The sequence below is a fragment of the Protopterus annectens genome, chromosome 3.part1 (assembly GCF_019279795.1).
Source record: "Protopterus annectens isolate FY-2018-M chromosome 3.part1, PAN1.0, whole genome shotgun sequence".
Taxonomy (NCBI): domain Eukaryota; kingdom Metazoa; phylum Chordata; order Ceratodontiformes; family Protopteridae; genus Protopterus; species Protopterus annectens.
Genome location: NC_056732.1, coordinates 1,765,335,211 through 1,765,358,074, shown reverse-complemented (window position 1 = coordinate 1,765,358,074; position 22,864 = coordinate 1,765,335,211). Strand labels below are relative to the sequence as shown.

Below are 22,864 nucleotides of genomic sequence, written 5' to 3'. Positions count from 1 at the left end.
GATTTCCTCACTACTGTAGACATATGATGGTCAAAGGTTAGATAACTATCTATGTGTGTCCCTAAGTCCCTAACTACTGGGTCAACTCTAAGGGGTGTGTTGTCAGTATGATAGTTTCCAGGGCAGGGGTGGATGACTTCTTAAAGGATACTATTATGTATTTCTTTGTATTTAGTTTTAGTCCATGGCTCTGACACCATTTGTTTGTCTTTGTCAGCCCCTCATGGAGAACATTTGTGTCAATGTGAGATTCAGTGTCATCTTCTAATTTGCAATCATCTGCAAATGTAGTCATCCAGAGACCACTGACATTGGTCTTGACTTCAGAGAAGCAAATGCCAAAAAGGAGCGGTCCAAGGACTGATCCCTGAGGGACTACATTTGTGACTGGCCTCTTTGTAGAGGTGGACTCCCAGTTCTAACTTCCTGAGTCATGTCTGTGAGCCAGTTGGCTGTCTACAGGGTGCCATATGAGTTTGTACCTAATCTTTTGAGTTTGTCAACAATCCCTGAGCAGGGTATTGTGTCAGATGCCTTGGTCAGGTCAAGGTAAGGTGAACAAATTTGCCCTCATTCATTGCTTCGGTGACCTTCTCAAAGAAGTCCATCAGATTGGGTAGGCATGATCTGCCCTTAAGGAAACTAAACAGGGTTGGGTCCAGTGTCTTGAGGTTTACTATATCTTTATTGATCATCTCCATAATAATGCTGTTCTCCATTCATGAGGCATGAAGCCTGTTTGGAGGCTATAGTTAAATATCAGTTCCATAGACCCCTATAGGTCATATTTCATGCAATTTAGAAGGCATCCTGGGATATTGTCTGGGCTCATTGATGCAGTGTTCTTGGCTTTAGAGAGAACATTAAGGACAGCAGAAACACATACATGGCCATTTTTAAATAAACCAATCTGACATTGAAAACAGATGTAGCATGAACAATAGTAAACTTCTGTTCCCTTGAAACTCAAATTCATTGAAAATGCATCAGTCCGTGGCAGATTACGTGTATCTTGAGCCTTAGGTTGTTTTCAAACCATAGCCCCCGCACATATTTTTAGGACCATACATAAATGAATGTGTTCTTTGATTTACCTTCTTGATTGTTTTAAATTATATTTGTATCTAATACAGCAACAGTTATTAGTGTGTCTTATATTTGTAGTTTTGAAAGTTTTTCCTGTAAGTGGTGAAATAAAATATATGAACCAACAATGACAACTACCTATTTCAGAAAATGTTAACCATAAAAGTCCACTCAAATTGCTGTCATTATAATCCACTAATATCCATACTCAACAATTGCAGCCACTTTGACTGTGCACATGACATGTCTGATTCTGATAAAAATGGCCATAGTAAAGTATTCCAATTTGCTTTGCACAAATGCCCACTAGACCTGCAGAGACAGACTAATAACATTTTAACTTTGTCAACTCAGCAGAGTCAGTCATTTTTATCCCTAAACATCCTCCAAACCCATATGGTGACTGCATCCTTCTCAGATATTTGTGACAAAATAATAATAATAATGACTAAAGTTACATATTTTAAATTGGTTTTACACAAACACACTGTAGCTAAAGTTTACCAGTTTAGCTCATACAGACACATACACACACCCTAGTCCTGCAAAGTCAGATTAATGAATTTAAAAATGACCAAATGATAAGAGCATAGGTTCATAGGTTGGTACTAGGCTATCAGCCTTAGGGCCTCTACAGGCCTAGCCATAACAATTCCCTGGCTATTTCTTCCACACTATTTACTTCCTGGACCCCTGTCTAGCAGGGCGACTGACGTGATCTCCGAGGTGAATTTCCTTTCTCCAATCCAATCATCAAGGTTCCTTTTGAAGAGGGCCAAAGAGGCGCTCTGCTTGACATGTATAGGCAGTCTATTCCAGAGTCTGGGGAGTTTCTGGGTCAGGAACCTATCCCTCCAGCATGTTTTGTTTATTGTAATGACAAGGTTTAGATCCCTGGAGCGTGTGTCTATGAGGTATTGGGATTTCTTTAAGTGTAGCATGTCCAACAGCTTTGGGTTTGACATGGCATTGTATGTTAAGCAGAGATCACCTCTGAGTAGACGATATGTGACAGAGTATAGCTGGGGTTTTTTAAGGCGGTCAGCATAGGGCATCTGCTTTAGGCCTGTGATTCTTTTAGTGAGAGGTACATACCAAATGGGGCGTTGTATTCTATAATGGGTTTAATGAGGGATGAGTGCAGTGGGACAATGACCTCCTTTTTTCTGGATGAAAAGCCCTTAGTGATGAGGTGTGCCACAGAGAAGCATTTCCTGACTGTTGTGGCGATGTGGTTATCAAAGGTGAGACCACTGTCCACCTGTGTCCCTAAGTCTCTTATCACACTTTCAGTGTTTAGTGTACTGCCACTTATGTAATAATTCACGGGTATATGTTTTTTCCCAAAGGGGATAACTATACATTTCTTGGCATTGAGCTTGAGCCCATGGCTCTGGCACCAAGCATCTGTTTCTGTAAGGCCCTTTTGTAGAGCATCCACATAATTTGGAGATTCAATAATGGCTCCCAGTTTGCAGTCATCTGCGAACTTTGTTAGCCAGAGTCCCTTAGTATTGGCCTGTACTTCAGAGAAGTAGATGCCAAACAAGAGTGGTCCCAGGACTGAACCCTGAGGTACCCCACTTGTCACTTGTCTGGAGCTGGATTTGGAGTCAGCTACTTTTACAGTATGTGTTCTGTCAGTAAGCCAGATGGCAACCCATCGAGTGACGTAGGGATTAATGCCCAGCTTAGTAAGTTTATCTATGATTCCAGAGCGGGTGATGGTGTCAAAGGCCTTGGCGAGGTCCAGATAGGCTGTGTGGACCTCCTTACCCTCATCCACGGCTCTGGAGACTGATTCAAAGAAGTCAGTCAGGTTCAGGAGACAAGATCGGCCCTTCACAAACCCAAACTGGGTGGGGTATTGTGTTTGAAGGTTGCCAATGTCTTTGTATATAAGTTCCATGATAATACGTTCCATGGTCTTGCATAAGGTACTTTCATCCATAGAGAGCCCCCCCAAGCAGTTATAGACATATTTTTGACAATGTACAGGCCTTGTTATTATAGAGGAATAACTTACATGCACTTTATTGATAGCTTTGAATGAACTACGTGGAATTGCTGCCACAGGATGCTGGGTTCTAACACCCAGTCTATGGCCCCTCATCAGCTTCTCTATCCTCAGGTCTAAGATTTCTGCCATTACGCCACAAAGCCAACTCCCTTGGAATTTGTAGACTATGCACAATGAAACTGTACATCCATGATTTTTTGGTAATTAGCTGCAGAGGTAGCCACAGGAGAACAGACTGGGAGTGTTTAGACATAGCCTGATAGTCAGGGGCAGGATGGGGTAGAACAGATAAAAAAAAAATTGTCAGGTCTGCCTGCAGCTCATTCAGCAAATGCAGTGTTTATGTCACATGTATTCTTTAAAATTTTTCCAGAAACAATATTTATGTTGCTATGACATGGGATTCTCTGAACACTTTTGCAAGACATTGTAAGCTAGATGTGATCTTCAGGTCAAAATCCTCTTTCAGGATCTCATTCATATGTGGGTGTTTTTGTCAAGTCACCTGGGGGAAAGAGTTTGGTTCTAAAGGAGATTGATAAAATCATGTGTGAAATAAAAGTTATATACTTATAATGATAGATGTACATGATCCCAGTCCATCTTTTCCTATGTACTTAGCCTTCTTCCCCCGTGTAAATTGGATAAAGCATAGATGAGGTATATCAGGAGTTTAACTGTTATGTTGATGTCCTTATTTCTTTGCATTTTTATTTATTTTGTCACTTTTCACCTTCTAATAACATACGAGGTCTGGAGAGTTAGGGAGGAGTGTGGTGCATTATGGGGAAAGGGGAAGAATTTCAGCCTGGGAAAGTTTTAAGTGCTAAGATGACTCAAACCTGTCTAAGTCCTACAGATTTTGAAGAAGATGTACCAGGATCATGTAGAGTTATAATTGTGGTAAGCACATAACTTTCATTTGTACCACACTAACAGCATGTATTCCTTACTTTACTTAAAGTAGTAGTCTCTCTATCTTACTTCCTTATTTCATGGTATGCTGAAAGCCTGTACAATTTATTTTGTGTTATGCTGGCAAACAGTGCTCATGATGATAATTGCTTTATGAGGGTCATGTGGGGTGATTGGATATCTGAAAGATGCATGCTCTTGTAGAGGAGGGGATGGATTGATAACATTCTTTTAAATAATTGTTCTCATTATCTTTGTGACGTCTTACATATGCAGTAATATATGTGTGGTCCCACAATCATGAAGAGAGAAAGCCACATTAAGAAAACTGAACAGTCTTTAGATTATGACTGACTTCTTGAATGGTCAAATGTTTACCACTTGCTTTTACTGGTGACATAGAGTATAGAGCTCTGACTATGGCTTTGGTAACCTGAGTTTGATTAGCAGCTCAGATATTTTACTGTGCAGGCAGGGCTGATGAGCATATCCATCTTGGGGAAATGTACATGCCCAGGGGTGGTTCTACTTCATAACATTGAGACCAAAAAATCTAAATCCCTAAACAATGAAAACTCAGAACATTGAAAGTGTGCTTCATAACATTGAAAACTGCAATGCATGTGTAAATAACATCCTCTCCACCTGCAACAACACCTAACTAACAAGCACACTTTCTACTATGTTTCTGCAGAGGGGCAAGCCCCCTTATACCCCCACCCCCTGTAAATTAAATATACCAACTCAAAGATTTCACTACAGTAGAAACAAGTTAATTTCCTAACCTCACTATATACTGAGGTTAAGAAATTAACTTTTTTTCACTGTAGTGCAATCTTGGAGTTGGTATATTTAATTTACTGGGGGGGGGGCAGAGCCCCCACATAGGTTCATAGGTTCATAGATTCATACTAAGCTAACTGCCCTTGCGAGCCATTTTAAGCCTAGCCAGTGATCTCTTGTGAGATTCAAACCCTGCACCTTGTGTTTGTAAGGCAAACACCTTAACCATTAGGCCACCCTCCCAACCCTGGGGGGTGTAAGGGGGCTTGCCCCCTGCAGAAACATAGTAGAAAATGTGTTTGTTACTTAGGTGTTGTTGTAGGTGGAGGGGATCTTATTTACTTGTGCAATGTAGTTTTCAATGTTATTAAGCACACTTTCAGTGTTCTGAGTTTTCAGTGTTTTGGGTTTTCAATGTTCTGAAGTTTCGATGTTATGGTCTCAGTGTTATGAAATTCAACGTTTTGAAATTTCAGTGTTATGAAGTAGACCCCCAGGGGCACATGTACAGTGTCTGGTTTCCTTGGTGGAGTTCAGGGAAACAACCAATCAGTGCCTTTTGTGAGTGGGCAGGGATGTCTTGCTGACATCAGCCCCTTTCAGAAGTCAGGGGTGGTTTAGCACTGATGCCCATTGCATATGCTCTCCACCCACAAGTCACTGGATGGAAGGGTACAAGGAGGATATGGCTAAGTAAAAAAGTCTACCCTGTTAGATACCATAATGGTGCCCCTTGTAGTCAACCCTCACCTCTAGAGAGAGTGAGGAACAAATGATCTGATTGACATTGCTGAAAATCAGCAGGCAGCAGGGGCAAAGAAGTGCAAAATAAGTTTACCACTTGGTGTCCACATTCTGCCCTAGACAAGTAAAAGAAGGCATCACTGATGTAAGCCTTGAAGCAACTAGGGTGATACAATGTGTATTGTCAGAAGAAAGTACCCAGGGTTAATGTAAGTACTGAAGATGTGGTAAAGAAGTAAAAATCATGAATTTAACTAGATTATTTATTTATTTAGCTGTTTATTTTTCCTAGGAAATATATAGTTTCCCTCTTCTTGGAATTGGGTTTATGGGACACTGATGACTGTTTCTGCCAGGAGATGGATTCTTGGAATTTATGGGCTACAAAAATCACTAAAGCTGAAATTCGGCAACTCTGCTCCAACTGGCTAGAAGACTGGATCCGAAAATTTAAGGTATTCTTTCTATGTGCATAGACTCCTTCTTAGTAAAATAACATTGCTGTAGAGGAAGAAGTACAGAATCCATTTTGTTCTCGCTCTTATCACATCGTAGTCAAGCCATAAGCACTAGAGGTGGGTATTTCCACATTAGCTTAAAACTGATAATTTTTTATGGAGGTTAATTACTAGTTGTGTGTGTGTGTTGTGCTACCTGTCTCCATGAACTGAAAACTAGCAGATCAGAAGGAAAGCAGTCTTCATTGTTGTAAGTTTGATATAATTAAATGTATATAGTTAATTTTATTTGCAAAATTAATCATTATGGAGGATCTTTGTAGATTAATTCATAACATTTAGGCTTATAACCTCAGTATATGCTGTGATTTGGGCTGAATTCCTCAGCAGTTGAACATCTCCCTGTGCAAGACAATCTCACTCTTGAACTGTATCATTACCAGCGTGGGATAGAGTGAGTCTACAGAAGTAGTATCAATTGATGCCACAATCAGTTCTTTTCAACATTTATAAGATATCGGTTGCTTGAATTTGTTTTGTATTCGTAACTAGTTTATTAGTCATTCCTGAACTGCAGTTTCCAGGTAATACTATCAAAAGATTTAAAATTTCAATTTTCCCTTAGATTTGCTAGTTCTCGCCTCTCCTGCACTTTTATTAGCTTATCAGTGTAGCACTTTACCGTACCAGACTTCTTGTAGCAATTATTGTAGCACAAAAAAGTGCTACCAGCACTAAATGTTCTACAAGGAAACAGCTCCAGTACTTATTATTAATGCCCACCCCTCCAGGCATGTCTAAAGGTCAGTTCCCTGTGCTTTCTCCTATTAACCTGGTGAACTTGGGCATCCTGAGGCAATGTAGCAACTGCCTCATGTACACCGACAACCCTCTTCTCTTACCTTCCAATACTTAGATTTGTGAGAGATACACTTATATATCCAAATTAGAAGCCACGCACTCTTCAGCCAAGACTGGAATAGCTAGTCAAGAGGAGAAGGTCAACACTTGCACCACACCACATGGAACACATAGCCCTCCAGAAAACACACCAGCACTGCCTTCACAAAAAAGCACAAACCACACACCCACCTTCACGGAGGCTCTCAATAAAAATCTACCCAAACAGCAGAGACCTCCAAGGCAGAAACGCACTCAACCACCACAACACAATGCTAATCACGAGACACAGAAATCTCCTAAACAGTGTGCCACTCAACCAAAGCCCCTAAGGCAAAACAGCATGCCCAGAACACTAGTCATAGGTGACTCGATAGTGAGACACACTGATGTCCCACTCAATAGGCTGAATAAGGAGAAAGTAACAGTCAGCTGCCTGTCATGTGCCAGGATCTGCCACAGGATGCACATACTCAGGTCACTCAACAACAGGTACAAATATGACTCTGTCATTGTACATGTGGGTGTGAATGACCTGAGACATAGCTCCCTGGATTACATGAAAAGATACTTGGAGGAGCTCTCGGATTATGTAGTCCAGGTGGGTATGACCCTAGCCCTGAGCAGCATCCTACCATCACCCAGAATGATACCACAGTACAAGCAGAAAATGATTGATTTCAACAATTGGCTAAGTTTCTGTTGTCATTCTAAGGGGATCCAGTATCTGTCTGCCTAGGATGACATGATTGACAGACCTTGATGCTTTGCCAGAGATGGCCTGCATCTGTCATCCCTGGGCTTCCACATACTGGCCAAGACTCTTGCCACCCCTATAGTGCCTTTTTTAGGTGGTGTTCCAGACTAAATTACCATCATAACAGCTACAAGCAAATGTAATCTGAGGGTCATGTTGCTCAAAGCTAGAAGTCTAAATCTCAAAATCCACTCACTCGAAGCACTCCTTAAAATGGAGAATATTGATATTTGTGCTGTAACAGAGGACTAGTTCAAGGCAGCAGAAAGCACCCCAGCACTGTGAGGTATTTCTGCGGCCTTTCCAGTTGTTGTAGATGTCTTGTGAGGTACATACCAAAAGGGGCATTGTACTCTATAATGGGTCTAATGAGTGATGAGTAGAGGGGAACAATGACCTCTTTTTTTCTGGATGAGAAACCTTTTGTGATGAGGTGTGCCATGTAGAAGGATTTCCTGACCACTGTGGCGATGTGATTATCAAAGGAGAGACTACTGTCCACCTGTGTCCCAAGGTCTCTTATCACACTTTCGGTGTTAAGTAGACTACCGCCTATGTGGTAGTTCACGGGTACAGAGTTTTTACCAAAGGGGATGACAATGCACTTTTTGGCATTGAGCTTGAGACCATGGCTTTGACAACAGGCATCTGTCTCAGTGAGGCTCTTTTGTAGGATGTCCACATCATTAGGAGTTTCGATTATGGCTCCTAGTTTGCAGTCATCTGCAAACTACATTACCTAAAGACCTTCTGTGTTAGCCAGTACTTCAGAAAAGTAGATACCAAACAGGAAAGGACCCAGGACTGAACCCTGTGGTACTCCACTTGTCACTGGTCTGAAGTCTGCTACTTTCACAGTGTGGGTTCTGTCAGTAAGGCAGTTGACAACCAATCTTGTGACATAGGGATTTATACCTAGTTTAGTGAGTTTATCTATAATTCCAGAGTGGGGGGTGGTGTAGAACACCTTGGCGAGATCTAGATAGGCTGTGTGAAGCACCTTACCCTCATCTATGGCTTTGGTGACTGCTTCAAAGAAGTGTATCAGGTTTAGGAGACATGATTTGCCTTTTACAAACCCAAACTGTGTGGGGTCCAGAGTTTGGAGATCTCCAATGTCTTTGTTTATGAGTTTGACGATGATACATTCCATGGCCTTGCAGACCAGGCTCGTCAGGCTAGTGGGGCAGTAGTTCCCAGGGTCTGTTGTGCCCCCCCCTTTGTAGAGTGGAATAACCGTTGCGGTGTGCCATTCAGTGGGCACTCATCACAAAAGGTTTCTCATCCAGAAAAAAAGAGGTCATTGTTCCCCTCTACTCATTACTCATTAGACCCATTATAGAGTACAATGCCCTTTTTGGTATGTACCTCACAAGACATCCGCAACAACTGGAAAGGCCGCATAAATACCTCACAAAGAGGATTACTTGCCTCAAACAGATGCCCTACACAGACCGACTCAAAAAACTCTCCAGCTTTACTCCGTCGCATATCGCCTCCTCAGAGGTGATCTCTGCCTAACATACAAAGCTATGTCAAACCCAGAGCTGTTGGACATGCTCCACTGAAAGAAATCCCAATCCCTCCGAGCTACATGCTCTAGGGAACTAAACCTTGTCACCACAATAAACAGAACATGCTGGAGGGATAGATTCCTGTCCCGGAGACTTCCCATACTCTGGAACAGACTACCTGTCTATGTCAAACAGAGCTCCTCATTAGCACTCTTCAAGAAAAATCTTGATGATTGGATGGGTAATAGGAAATTCACCCCAGGGATCACTTCTGTAGTTCTGCTTGACAGGGGCACAGGAAAATAATTTTCTTGGGTGGCGAAAGCCAGGATACCTTTTTGGCTAGGCTTGTATAGGCCCTAGGGCCAATAGCCTAGTACCTACCTATGAACCTATAACTCATTCCACACCTTTTAACCCCAGAACTTAGACCGAAGCTCCAAAGGCAGTGGTGTTTCCATATTCTTAAAGGATGTGCATACCTCTAGACTGGTAGCCCAACATAACCCATCAGAGATACTTCAGGTGCAGCTAACATTGGGTAAGACAGCGATTCAGGTTATAGCCTGTTATAGGTCCCCAACCATGCCCCAAGACTCACATTCTACATTCCTAAGCACCCTGGAGAATATTAGGGTCCAACCTAACACTCTCATACTGGGTGACTTCAACTACCCCTCCATTAACTAGGAAAACTACTCATGTACCAATACACTTGCCCAATGTTTCCTGGAATTCATTAATTCCAATACCCTGGACCAGCTCGTTCTTACCCCCACTAGAGGTAGCAACATCCGTGACCTGGTCATTACTAACATGGGCGACCGTTGCTGTACACGAATCAAGTTAGTTAGATCTGACCACAAATTAATCACCTTGGAAATCCACATCCCTCCCACCCCCCACCCCTGCAAAGGTAACCACCATGAAAAACTTCTCCATAGCTAACTTTGGGCTCCTAAAAACAGAGGTGGCTAACTTCACGGCACCCATGCAAATTGAGAATACTTGCATGGCCGCAGAATTATACACCAGTGCATTGTATGAACACGTACACAAATGCATGTATCTCACCATACCCAATAGAGCCAAGATGTTCTCCTCCAAAAAAAGGAAGCCAATCTGGTGGTCCCCTGCCATAAACAAACTCTACAACAGAAGGAGGAGCCTGATGCAGAATAAGGTGAAGTCCCAATACTGGAAAAACTCCCTTATCAGCCTCAATAAAAAGTTGAGATACCTCATCAAATCCTCTAAAGCTAGCTATGAAAACAGAATTGCAGCAGATAGTAAAGACAACCACAAGGCCTTCTATAGTTATGTAAAGAATCTCCAGGGCAATACCCAGATTTGCTCTGAGCTACTGCACAATAGTACCTCCTATACCGAGCCAACAGATATTGCCAATATACTGTCCGACAGATTTAGTGCCAACTTTACCCCTCTCACCCCCTCAAAGGACCAATCACAATACCAGTAAGTTGCCAGGCACCCAGTATTACTGCTGCATAGGTTAAACCAGCACTGGCCAAGGCCAAGAATACAGCTTGTATGGGACCTGACAATATTCCTGGCTGTGTTCTACATGAACTGCAGAGTGAACTGGCACCTCACCTGTGCTTCCTGTACAATCACAGCCTCACCTCAGGCTTTGTCCCTACCAAATGGCACACTGCTACAGGTCATCCCTCTCCACAAAGGAGGAGTGACTACAGACCCTGGGAACTATCACCCCATTAGCCTGACAAGTCTGATATGCAGAGCTATAGAACGCATCATCATGGACCTAATAAACAAGGATATAGGGAATCTCCAAACTCTGGATCCCACACAGTTTGGTTTTGTGAAGGATAGATCATGCCTGCTCAAATTGGTTGACTTCTTTGAGTCAGTCACCAGAGCTGTGGATGAAGGCAAGGTGGTTCATACAGCCTATCTTGATCTGGCCAAGGCCTTTGATACCATTCTCCACTCAGGAATCATAGAAAAACTCACTAAGCTAAGCATCAACCCCTATATCACTAGGTGGGTTGCAAACTGGCTCACAGATAGAACCCACAGTGTGAAAGTAGCTGACTCCAAGTCAGACTGTCAACCACTCATGAGTGGAGTCCCACATGGATCGGTCCTGGGTCCTCTCCTCTTTGATATCTACTTCTCAGAAGTCCAGGCCACCACGAAGGGACTCTGGCTGACAACGGTCGCAGATGATTGCAAGTTGGGAGCCATTATTAACTGCTCAAGTGATGTTGTCATCCTACAGAAAGGCCTCACTGAGACCAATGACTGGTGTCAGAACCATGGCCTTAAGCTCAATGCCAAAAAATGTGTCATTATCCCCTTTGGGAATAACCCAATTCCCATGAATTACCACATCAATGGTAGTCCACTGAACACAGAAGACGTTATAAGAGATCTGGGAACACAGGTTGACAGCAACCTCTCTTTTGACCACTACATTGCCATTGTGGTCAGAAAGTCCTTCTATGTGGCACATCTCATTACTTAGGGTTTTGCATCCAGGAAGAAAGAGGTCATTGTCTCCCTCTACTCATCCCTCATTGGGACAATCATCGAGTACAATGCCCCATTTGGCATGTACCTCACTAGACACCTGTAACAACTGGAGAGGCCACAAAAGTACCTCACAAAGAGGATCCTCAGCCTTAAACACTTGTCCTATATGGACAGACTCAAAAAACTCCAACTATTCTCTGTCTCTTATCGTCTACTTAGAGGCGATCTCTGCTTGACTTACAAAACCATGTCTGACCCAGCTGTGTTAGAAATGCTACATCTAAAGAAATCCCAATTCCTCCGCACCACATGCTCCAGAGACCTCAACCTCATTACCACAATCAACAGAACGTGCTGGAGGGACAGGTTCTTAACCCAGAGACTGCCACTGCTATGGAATAGACTTCCTGTATATGTCAAACAGAGCACCTCATTGGCCCTCTTCAAGAGAAATCTTGATTAGTGAATGGGAAATAGAAAATTCACCCCGGGGATCACTCCAGTGGCTCTGCTCGACAGAGGCACTGGGAACTAAGGTCGGGTGGCATGATGCCAGAGTAATCCTATGGGCTAGGCTTGTAAAGGCTCTGGGGCCATTAGCCTAGTACACACCTATGAACCTAAAAAAGTACATAGTCGTTTGCCATTGGAGTAAGTTTTGTACAGTTTGATCCCTACAGAAGTTATGCCATGTGTTTGGAGTAGGCAGGTTTTATTATAGCAATAACCCACGCCTGGGTGTGGGTAATGCTGGATTTACCCACGGTTGGCGTGGTTTGGTCCCGAGGGCGGCCGAGGACCAAACAAAGACAACCGTGGGTAAATCCAGCATTACCACCAGAAGTGAGTTATTATATCTAATGACATTATTTAAGAAAAGAAATAATTACTTTTCTTAAATAATGGCATTGTATAATGCCTCTTGCTGCCCTTCGCAGCTGTCTGGTGTTCTGCGGCAGTTCTGATGTACTGCGCATGCCTCGCAGTACATCAGAGCTGTGGGCAAAAGCAGCGGAGAACGCAAGATCTCCGTTGCTTTTACTGTCTCGCTATGTTAAATGGTTTTAACATAGCAAGACAGCTTTAAAATAAGCAACGGAGATCTCTGTTGCTTATTTTAAAGCTGTCTCGCTATGTTAAACCCATTTAACATAGCGAGACAGGTTAAAGCAACGGAGATCGCAAGATCTCCGTTGCTTTTTACACTAATCGCTATGTTAAAGGAGTTTAACATAGTGAGACAGCTTTAAAAAGCAACGGAGATCTGCGTTGCTTTTTAAAACCTGTGTCGCTATGTTAAACTCTTTTAACATAGCGAGACATGTTTATACTAACGGAAAAGTCCGGGCGACGGACCTTTTCCGTTAGTATATTGAGGGATTTACAACGGGCACGCTGGTTGGGCTGGCCAATCAGCGTGCACGTTTTAGAGGAGGCATTGTATAATTCTTTATTTGTTTGTTTGTTTTGATAACTGGGTGAATAAACTCTACATAAACCTTCTCCAGCCATGACCCATGCCAAAAAGCACAAAGAACAAAACAGGATATACAGACACTAAATACAAGAGCTGTCTGCAAGACAACAGAAACAGTTTAGCTATAAGAGAATAATTAAGAATTGTTAATTCTGAAATCAAAACAGCATTATTCTATTAAAAATGTTAAATACCTATGAGTAACCTAAACAAATACATCATACTAGTGCAGCATTAAAGAACAAGTTAATAGAAAAACTGAGACAATACAAGAATAAACTAAACAGGAGATCATATGGAGTATATAAAAGCAAACAATAGTTCTAAAATTGGAATAGAAGAAAAAAATATGTATAAAATGTAACCATGCATTAAAAATGAAATACTCATATGGATTTTTTAGGCTGCTAAATAGCAAAACCCATACATGTAAACAACAAAAATATTCAGAAATCCAGCTAAGTGCATGGAAGCAAAACATACAGATATAACCAACAGAATCCAACATTCTACCACTAAGTGCTCATTCTTTATTTCAGTGGCAGCGACATATAGTAAAACTAAGTGCACAGACCAGTTTTGTCTGTCAGCTTCTTCAGGGTTATCCCTTCAAGAGAAAGTGCAGTTTTTTTAGGAGTAGTTAGAGTGGGCAGACTACATTTGCACTGATGTATTGTGTTCTCCTAATAAAAATATTGGGCGGCACAGTGGTACAGCGGTTAACGTTGTCGCCTCACAGTAAGAAATTCTCTGGTTCGATTCTCGGCTGGGGTGCCTTCTGTATGGAGTTTGCATGTTCTCCCTGTGTTCGCGTGGGTTTCCTCCGGGTACTCCGGTTTCCTCCCACATTCCAAAGACATGCATCCAGAGCATTTCTCCCCGGGCCTCCACTGAAAACAGGCTGTGTGAAACCTAGTCGGACTTTCCCGGTCAACAAATGATAAATAAATAAATAAAATAAAAAATATCAGTGTTTACTTGCTGTTTGAGAAGGCTTGCAAGTTCTATGGAGAGTGGTGTGGTTTAACAAGTATGTTCAAAATGTAAACATAAAGACAGTTGTTATTTCCAGATGATGAAGTTATTATCTCTGTGGAACTCTCAGTCACACACCATTGCATTAGCATCATTTTTGTCTGCTGAGTGTGAATTTAATTTAATTTCTCTGCCTTCCAGCAACAAATAGTACTACTAGCCAATAATTTCAAATATCATGTCACTTCTGCTGCTGATAAATTATGGATGGTTCTTTGTTTTAGTTTATTAGAATGCTTTTTTTTAAATAAAAGTCAGTGTTAGATGCAGAAGTTTTAATACTGCACCAATGGCTTCTGCCTGCAATCTGTGGAATGAAAATGACTGAACCCCGTGTTTTATGACACAGTTGGTATGTCATTGATCTTGCTTTGCAGGACTGTTGTGCAGATCTGTGAAAAAAACTGAAGTACATTAATGTTGGTATAATCAGTCAATAAAATCTCTCTAAATGATGAGAATAGAGGGCATCTGTGTATAAAAGTGACTGATCCCTGCTGTCAGCTCATTGCAGTTAAGATGTCATTGCTCTGGCTTTGCAGGGCTAATATGCATTTGCTTTTCTGTTTTTTTTTTTTTTTTGGGGGGGGACTATTTTTTGCTTCCCAAAGCTGACCAGCAACTTGCCCCAGGACTTGTCTTCATTTACATTTCTACTAAACCTACATTTACTCCCCTGGACAATCTCTGACCCATGTTCAAGGATGGAGAGGAGACTGAGACACCTGTGAGCAGAGTAGTACTACTGGAAGGGAGTGTCTTTCTTTAATTCCCTATCCTTTGTGCACTAATGCCCCAAGGGAGGACATCAATACGAAATACTAAATTCATGAACTTTAATCATACTTTGACGTAGGAAAGGGGTCCATTCCCATCATGGTATTAGAAACCCAAAAGATTTGGAGAAATTAAAAAATGGAGGACATCAAAGACTGAAACAATACTAATTTCATGAACTTTAATCATACTTTGACTTAGGAATAGGGTCCATTCCTGTCATGGTATTAGAAAGCCAAAAGACTTGGAGAAATTAAAAAAGGGAGGACATGAGAAAGAAAGAGAGATTTAATATGGTACAATATTTATGCAAAACTGAAAGCCAAATTTATCATTACAAAAAATCAGCCCCAGAGATATTCAAAGAAAAATACAGGCAAAAGGCACCCAGATATGGAACATTTCACAATAAAAAAATAATATCACAAAGAGGAAATGTAGAAAAGATTAGTGAAGTAGAAGTTAAAAAAATAGAAGTTGAAGTTATGGAATGCTTGCAAAGTGAAGGATTTAGTGTAGAAGGTCTAACACAGGTTACATCACAGCATGATGGAACGAGTCCCCAAAGTAAGGAGAAACAGGAGACATCTAAAGAAGAAATATAGACATGGGCAAGAAAAAGAGATTTAATATGGTGTAATATTTATGCAAAGGAGAAAGTAAAAATAATCAATACAAAAAAGAGCAGCACCAAACATATTTGAAAAGAAATGCAGGCAAAGGAATCTGGACATGGAAAACTTTACAATACAAAAATAAGAAGGCAAAGAGGAATAGTAGGAAAGAAGATTAATAATGGAGAAGTTAAAGAAATCAAAACTGAGGTTATGGAGTACCTGCGAAGTGAAGGATTCAGTGTAGAAAATCTAACTCAGAAAGCACCACAGCAAGATAGAGCACTAGACATCCAAATAAAGGAGAAACCAGTGGAATGGAAAGCAACTGGTCAGTTGCCATATGAAAATATTTTGGAGCCTTCCACAGGAAACCAGTATAAACGTTCACTTGAAGCTGGACAGCAAGAGAAGGAACAGGAAATTGTGGCAACTCTGACAGTCAATGTTGAGGAGTGATAGGGCAGTGAGTTCCCATATGACAGAGCAACGGATGACACAGGATGAAATTGAAGAGAATGTGCCACAGGAAGATTCTATACAACTTTCTATAGAATGCCCACATAAAATTCAGAACAAAAATTGTGCCCTCAGTTTAGAAGAAAATGAGCTAAGAGAAGAGTTGCTTGATTTAATAGGGGTAGATAGACATATTAAAATCAATTAAAAAGGTAGACTGAGAAGGTCAATAAACACATTAAGTTAGAAGTTTGAATAAAGAAATGAACACAGTAATTAGGACTCTCCATAGAGATCCATGCACTATAACAGAAGTACACAGGATATATTACTGTGCAGCTAGATTAATAACAGACAAAATTCTACCACAAGAATATAGGGTAATAAGTGAAAGGAAGGGGAGAAATCGAATACCATTATAGAAGTATTGAATAGAGAAAACTATAAAACAATTAAGACAAGAAGTGTCACTTTTAGAGAAGTACAGAAGAGGGAATAGATCAACAAAAATACTCTGAAAGATAGATGTGATAAAAGCAATGCACAATATTATAATGGATCAGGATTTATCATGCACTATCGGAAATAATAAATTAAAAATATCAGCACAGGCAAAAAAACTTACAAGATACACAAATAAATATAAAGGAGAAGTACAAAATAAGCAATTTATTGATGACCCAAAAAGTTTTATAGGGAATTCAGAAACAAGGTAAAATGAACTGATAGACTACCAAAAAAATGAAGAAATTGATAATTTTTTGGAGAAGTATTTATGAAGATCCTGTGGAACATAACAAACATGCTAAATGGATAGAAGAAGTAAAAGTAAGAATAAGAAGTTCAAATGTTCAGGATATCAAATGGGATGAAGTAACAGCCAGAGAGATTGAAACTAAGTTAAGAAAAGCCTCTAATTGGAAAACACCAGGCCCAGATGCAGTACCTAACTTCTGGCTAAAAGTATTAACATCTTTGCACGACAATTTAGCCATGAGTAAAAACTATTTATTTGTGCACCTCAAACAGACACCAACCTGGCTAACAGGAAAAAACAATGCTCCTACTTAAGAGTAAATCTGCAAGCTACCCTGAAAATTATAGACCAATAACTTGCCTTCCGATGACTTATATACTATACACTGGAATTGATGCCAACAGAGTTTATAGTAATTTAGAAGAAAACTCAATTGTGGCAATAGAACAAAAGGACAATGAAGGAAAGTCATATGGAAGAAAGGATCATTTGTTGTTAAATAAAGTCATAGTGGAAAACTGTAAAAAGAGGAAGAATCTTAAGTATGGCATGGACTGACTACAAAAAGCATTTGATAGTATCCCACATTCATGGATAAAAGAGTGCGTAAAAATGTGTAAGATACACCCTACACTGATAAACTACATCACAGTGACCGTGAAACAGAGGCAAACCACTTTGCAGTTAAGCCATGATAAAGAACAAATTATTATTCCAGGGATAAAAATTCAAAGGGGGATATTCCAGATTGACTCTGTTACCGTTGCACTTTTGCCTTGCCCTTAACCCATTAAGCTGTCTGCTTAACAGATTAGGTCATGGCTATAATTTGACTCCCAGAAAGCAACAAAGTGTAATGATTTCTCATCTTTTCTCTGTCGATGATTTAAAACTGTATGGCTCATCAGATGAGTAACTGAAAGCACAACTTCAAGTGGTCAAAATGTTTTCAGATGCTATAAGACTGTTATTTGGTCTTGATAAATGTGCAAAAGTAACTTTTAAAGCAGGAAAGCTGCAGCACCAAGAAAAAACATCAGTTTGGGGCAAGAATGTGATATTAAAGAACTTGAGCAAGAGGGAGCATATAAATATTTTGGAACTGATGAAAGATCAACAATTAAAGATGAACCATTGTGAATGAAACTTAGGAATATTTTAGAAGACTTAAATTAATCCTGAAAATAGTGCTGACATCTAGGAACAAAATTCAAGCTATAAACCAATTTGCTCTTCCTGTCCTAATATACAGTTTTGGAGTGATTGACTGGCCCCAAAAGGAGTTGGCTAGATTAGGCAGGAAAACAAGAAAAATGCTTCATGCTCATAAAATGATTTAGAAAAATCAGTGCATACCAAGGTTAATATATTCCCCATTCCAAAGGAGGTATGGGCCTCCTTGAAATTAATTACATGTGTAGATCTGCAGCCATGAGACTGCATATATATTTGCTGTCCTCATAAGACCCAAACATACTGAAAGTATTGAAACATGAGGAAAATAAATATAAGATGACTTCCCTTCTTAATCTAGCAGAAGCATATCGGCATCAAGCAGGAATGGAAATCAAACCAGACATAGATAAAAATCAGGTAAGCAACTGAATGTGCAAAAAAACAAACGAATATAAGGTGAAGGATCAGATAAGAAGACAAAAAAATGTGGAAAATGCATAAATATAGTTGCAAGTATAGAAAACTCCTGGAAGAACCTCATGTTGATCAGGATCGAATGCAGGAATGGTTAAGGAGAGGTGAATTCAAACCAAAAGATGAAAGGTTAATAATGGCGGCCCAAGATAGTGGGCTATGTACATGTTGGTTTACAAAGTCCATTGAACATGTAGGAGAAACAGACAAATGTAGATTTTGTAAAACAGAACTGGAAACAATTACACACCTTGTTGCTGGTTGTGATATACTAGTGGCAGAAGGACTGTATACTGAAAGCCATAATAATGTGGCAAGACTGTTGCACTGGGGATTATGCAAACATTATAATACTGAAGTAGCTGAAAAATACTGGAAACGTGAGCCACAAAGCATCACAAAAAATGATGAGGTCTACATCACATGGTATCACCCATTACCAACAGTTCAAAAGATAGATGCAAGAAAACCAGATATAGTGCTCCATGAAAAGAAGACAAAAGTAGCATGGATCATTGAAATCACTAAAGCCATACAGACAGACACAAAGTCATAAAATATCAGGATTTGCAGGCAGAAATGAGAGCAATGTGGAAGAAAGATACCCAGACAGCTCCAGTAGTAACAGAAGCAACTGGTCTTATAAAAAATAATCTACAATCATATTTAGATATGTTACCAATACATGTAACTCCATACAAATTGCAGGAGTCATTACTGGGCACATTTTGGGTGCTGTGAAGAACACTTCTGGCTGACATCAAAGACTGACACACTACTAATTTCATGAACTTTAATCATACTTTGACTTAGGAATGGGGTGCATTCCTGTCATGGTATTAGAAACTCAAAAGATTTGGAGAAATTAAAAAAGAGAGTAATACTGAAGTAGCTGAAAAACACCGGAAACATGAGCCACAAATCATCATATAAAATAATGAAATCTACATCACATGGGATCACCCATTACCAACAGTTCAAAAGATATATGTGAGAAACCAGATTTACAGGCAGAAATGAGTACAATCTGGAAGAAAGATACTCAGACAGTTCCAATAGTAGTAGGAACAATGGGTCTTATAAAAAAGAGTCTGCAGTTGTATTTAGATATGTTACCGATGCATGTAACTCTGTAAAAATTGCAGGAGTCATTAGTGGGCACGTTGCGGGTGCTGCGAAGAGCACTTCTGACTGACACCAAAGATTGAAACAATACTAATTTCATGAACTTTAATCATACTTTGACTTAGGAATGGGGTGCATTCCTGTCATGGTATTAGAAACTCGCAAGATTTGGAGAAACTAAAAAGCGTTCAGTTGCAGTTGCACAGCAAGGGAAGGAACAGGAAATTGTGGTAACTGATGCAGTCAGTTTTGTGGAGTGATAGGTCAATGAGTTCCTATGTGAAAAAACAACAGATGACACAAGATGAAACTGAAGTGAATATGGCACAGAAAGATGCTCTGGAACTTTCTGTAGAATGCCCACAGAAAATGGAGAACAAAGAATGTACCCTCAGTTTAGAAGAACATGATCTAATGGAAGAGTTGCTTGATTTAATAGATAAGGATAGGCATATTAAGATCAATTAAAGAAATAGACTACAGAAAATCAGTAAGACAAAAAATATTAGAAATTTGATAAAACAAATGAATGGTGTAATCAAGACTGTTCATAGAGACTCATGCAATATAAAATAAGTAAATAGGATATATTACTGTGCAGCTAAACTAATAACCACAAAACACGGGACAGTAAGGGAAAGGAAAGGGAAAAATCAAATGCCATTATGGAATTACTGAGTAGAGGAAACTATAAAACAATTAGGACAAGGATTGTCACTGTTGGAAGAGTACAGAAGTGGGAGTGGATCAACAAAAATACTTAAAAAGATAGACATGATAAAGGCAATGTTCAATATCAGAACAACTCAGGACCTATTATATAGTATTGCAAATAATAAACTAAATTTATCAGCACAGGCAGAAAAACTTAGAGGATATACATATAAATATAAAGGAAAAGTACAAAATAAGCACTTTATTGATGACCCAAAAAGTTTTATAGAGAATTGGGAAACAAGGCACAAGGAATTGAAATACCACCAAAAAAGAAGAAATAGATACATTTTGGAGAAATAACTATGAAGATCATGTGGAACATAACAAAGTTGCTGAATGTATAGAAGAAGTTAAAGAAAGAATAAGAAATTCAGTGTAGAGGATATGAAATGGGATGAAGTAACAGCCAGAGAAATTGAAACAACATTAAGAAAAGCTCCTAAGTGGAAACCCCCAGGCCCAAATACAGTACCTAACTTCTGGCTAAAAGCATTAACATTTTTACATGAAGATTTAGCAGAGGGTAAGAACTTTTTATATGCGCACCCAAAACAAATGCAACCTGATTAAGAATACTAAAAGCAATACTCCTCCTTAAAAGCAAACCTGCAAGCTATCCTAAAAACTATAGACCAGTAACTTGCCTGTATAAACTATACAATTAATATGATGGTGATAGAATTTGTAGTCATTTAGAAGAAAACTCAATCATGGCAATAGAAACAAAAAGGCAACAAAAGAAAGTCATATGGAACAAAGGATAATTTGTTGTTAAATAAAGTCATAATGGAGAACAGTAAAAAGTGGAAGAATCTAAGTATAGCATGGATAGACTGCAAAAAAGCATTTGACAGCACCCCACATTCATGGATAAAAAAGTGCTTGCAAATGTATAAGATATACCGTACACTGATCAATTACATTATAGCAATCATGAAACAGTGGCAAACCACTTTGCAGTTAGGCCATGTTAAAGGACAAATTATTATTTAATGGATAGAAATTCAAAGGGGGATATTCCAGGTGACTCTGTGTCACAACTGCTGTTTTACTTTACCCTCAACCCATTAAGCTGTATACTTAACACATTAGGTCATGGCTATAATTTGGCTACCAGAAAACAAAGTATAATGATTTCTCATCTTTTTGTGGACAGTTTAAAACTATATAATTCATCAGATGAGGAACTGAAAACACAACTATAAGTGGTCAAAACTTTTTCAGATGATATAAGAATATACTTTGGTCTTGATAAATGTGCAAAAGCAACCTTTAAAGCAGGAAAGCTGCAGCACCAAGAAAATATCAGTTTGGGACAGGACTGTGATATAAAGGACTTGAGCAAGAGGAAGTGTATAAATATCAGGGAATTGATGATGGATCAACAATAAAACATGGACAAATGCGAATAAAACTTATTTTAGAAGACTAAAATGAATATTGAAAACAGCTTTGACATCTAGGGACAAAGTCTGGGCAATAAACCAATTTGATCTTCCTGCTCTAACTTACACTTTTGGAGTGATTGACTGACCACAAAAAGTATTGGATCAGTTGGACAGGAAAACAAGAAAAATGCTTCATGCTTATCAAATGATTTATAAAAATCTGTCTATACCAAGATTATATATTCCCTGTTCTGAAGGAGGTATGGGCCTCCTTGAAATTGATTGCATGCATAGATCTGCAATATTAGAACTGCATATATATATCTGCTGACCTCTCAAGATCCAATTGTAATTAAAGTTTTAAAACATGAGGAGAATAAGTCTAAGATGACTTCCCTGCTTAGTTTAGCAGAAGCATATCGGTGTCAAACCAAAATGGAAATCAAACCAGAAGTAGATAAAAATCAGGCAGCAACTGAATGTACCGAAAAAACAAAAGAAATAATGTAAGGTGAAGGATCAGATGAGAAGGCAAGAAATGTGGAAAATCCATAAATATAGGTGCAAGCACAGAAAACTTTTGGAACAGCCTCGTGTCGATCAGGACCGAATGCAGGAATGGTTAAAGAGAGGTGAATTTAAACCAAAAGATGAAAGGTTAGTATTGGCGGCCCAGGATAGTGGGCTATGTATACGTTGGTTCACAAAGTCCATTGAACATGTGAGAAAACAGACAAATGCAGGTTTTGTAAAACAGAATCGGAAACAGTCGTAGATCTTGTTACTGGGTGGCAGAAGGACTGTATACTGAAAGGCATAATAATGTGGCAAGACAGTTACATTTTAATATTGAAGTAGCTGGTAACATCAGCCATAAAGCATTATAAAAAATGATGAAGTTTATATCACATGGGATCATCCTTTGCCAACAGTTCAAAAAATAGATGTGATAAAACCAGAGATAATTGTCAGGAAAAGAAGACAAAAGTAGCACTGATCATTGAAATTGCTACACCCAATCACTATAGTGTCTTGCATACAGAAAGTGATACAAAGTCATAGAATACCAGGATTTACAGACAGAAGCAAAGGCAATGTGGAAGAAGGATACCCAGACAATTCCAGTAGTAGTAGGAGCAATCGGTCTAATAAAAAATAATTTACAATTGTA

General features: G+C 39.5%; 1 protein-coding gene across 2 annotated transcripts in view; it reads left to right on the top strand.

Annotated features, from left to right (window-relative positions):
* WDR97 (WD repeat domain 97) overlaps positions 1–22,864 on the top strand; it is a 2,414,280-nt gene that overhangs the window by 2,105,225 nt on the left and 286,191 nt on the right. For both annotated transcript variants that reach the window (XM_044067752.1, XM_044067751.1), the window contains exon 20: positions 5,841–6,003. In XM_044067752.1, coding sequence (XP_043923687.1) covers positions 5,841–6,003 — 163 coding nt within the window. The remainder of the gene's footprint in view (positions 1–5,840; positions 6,004–22,864) is intronic.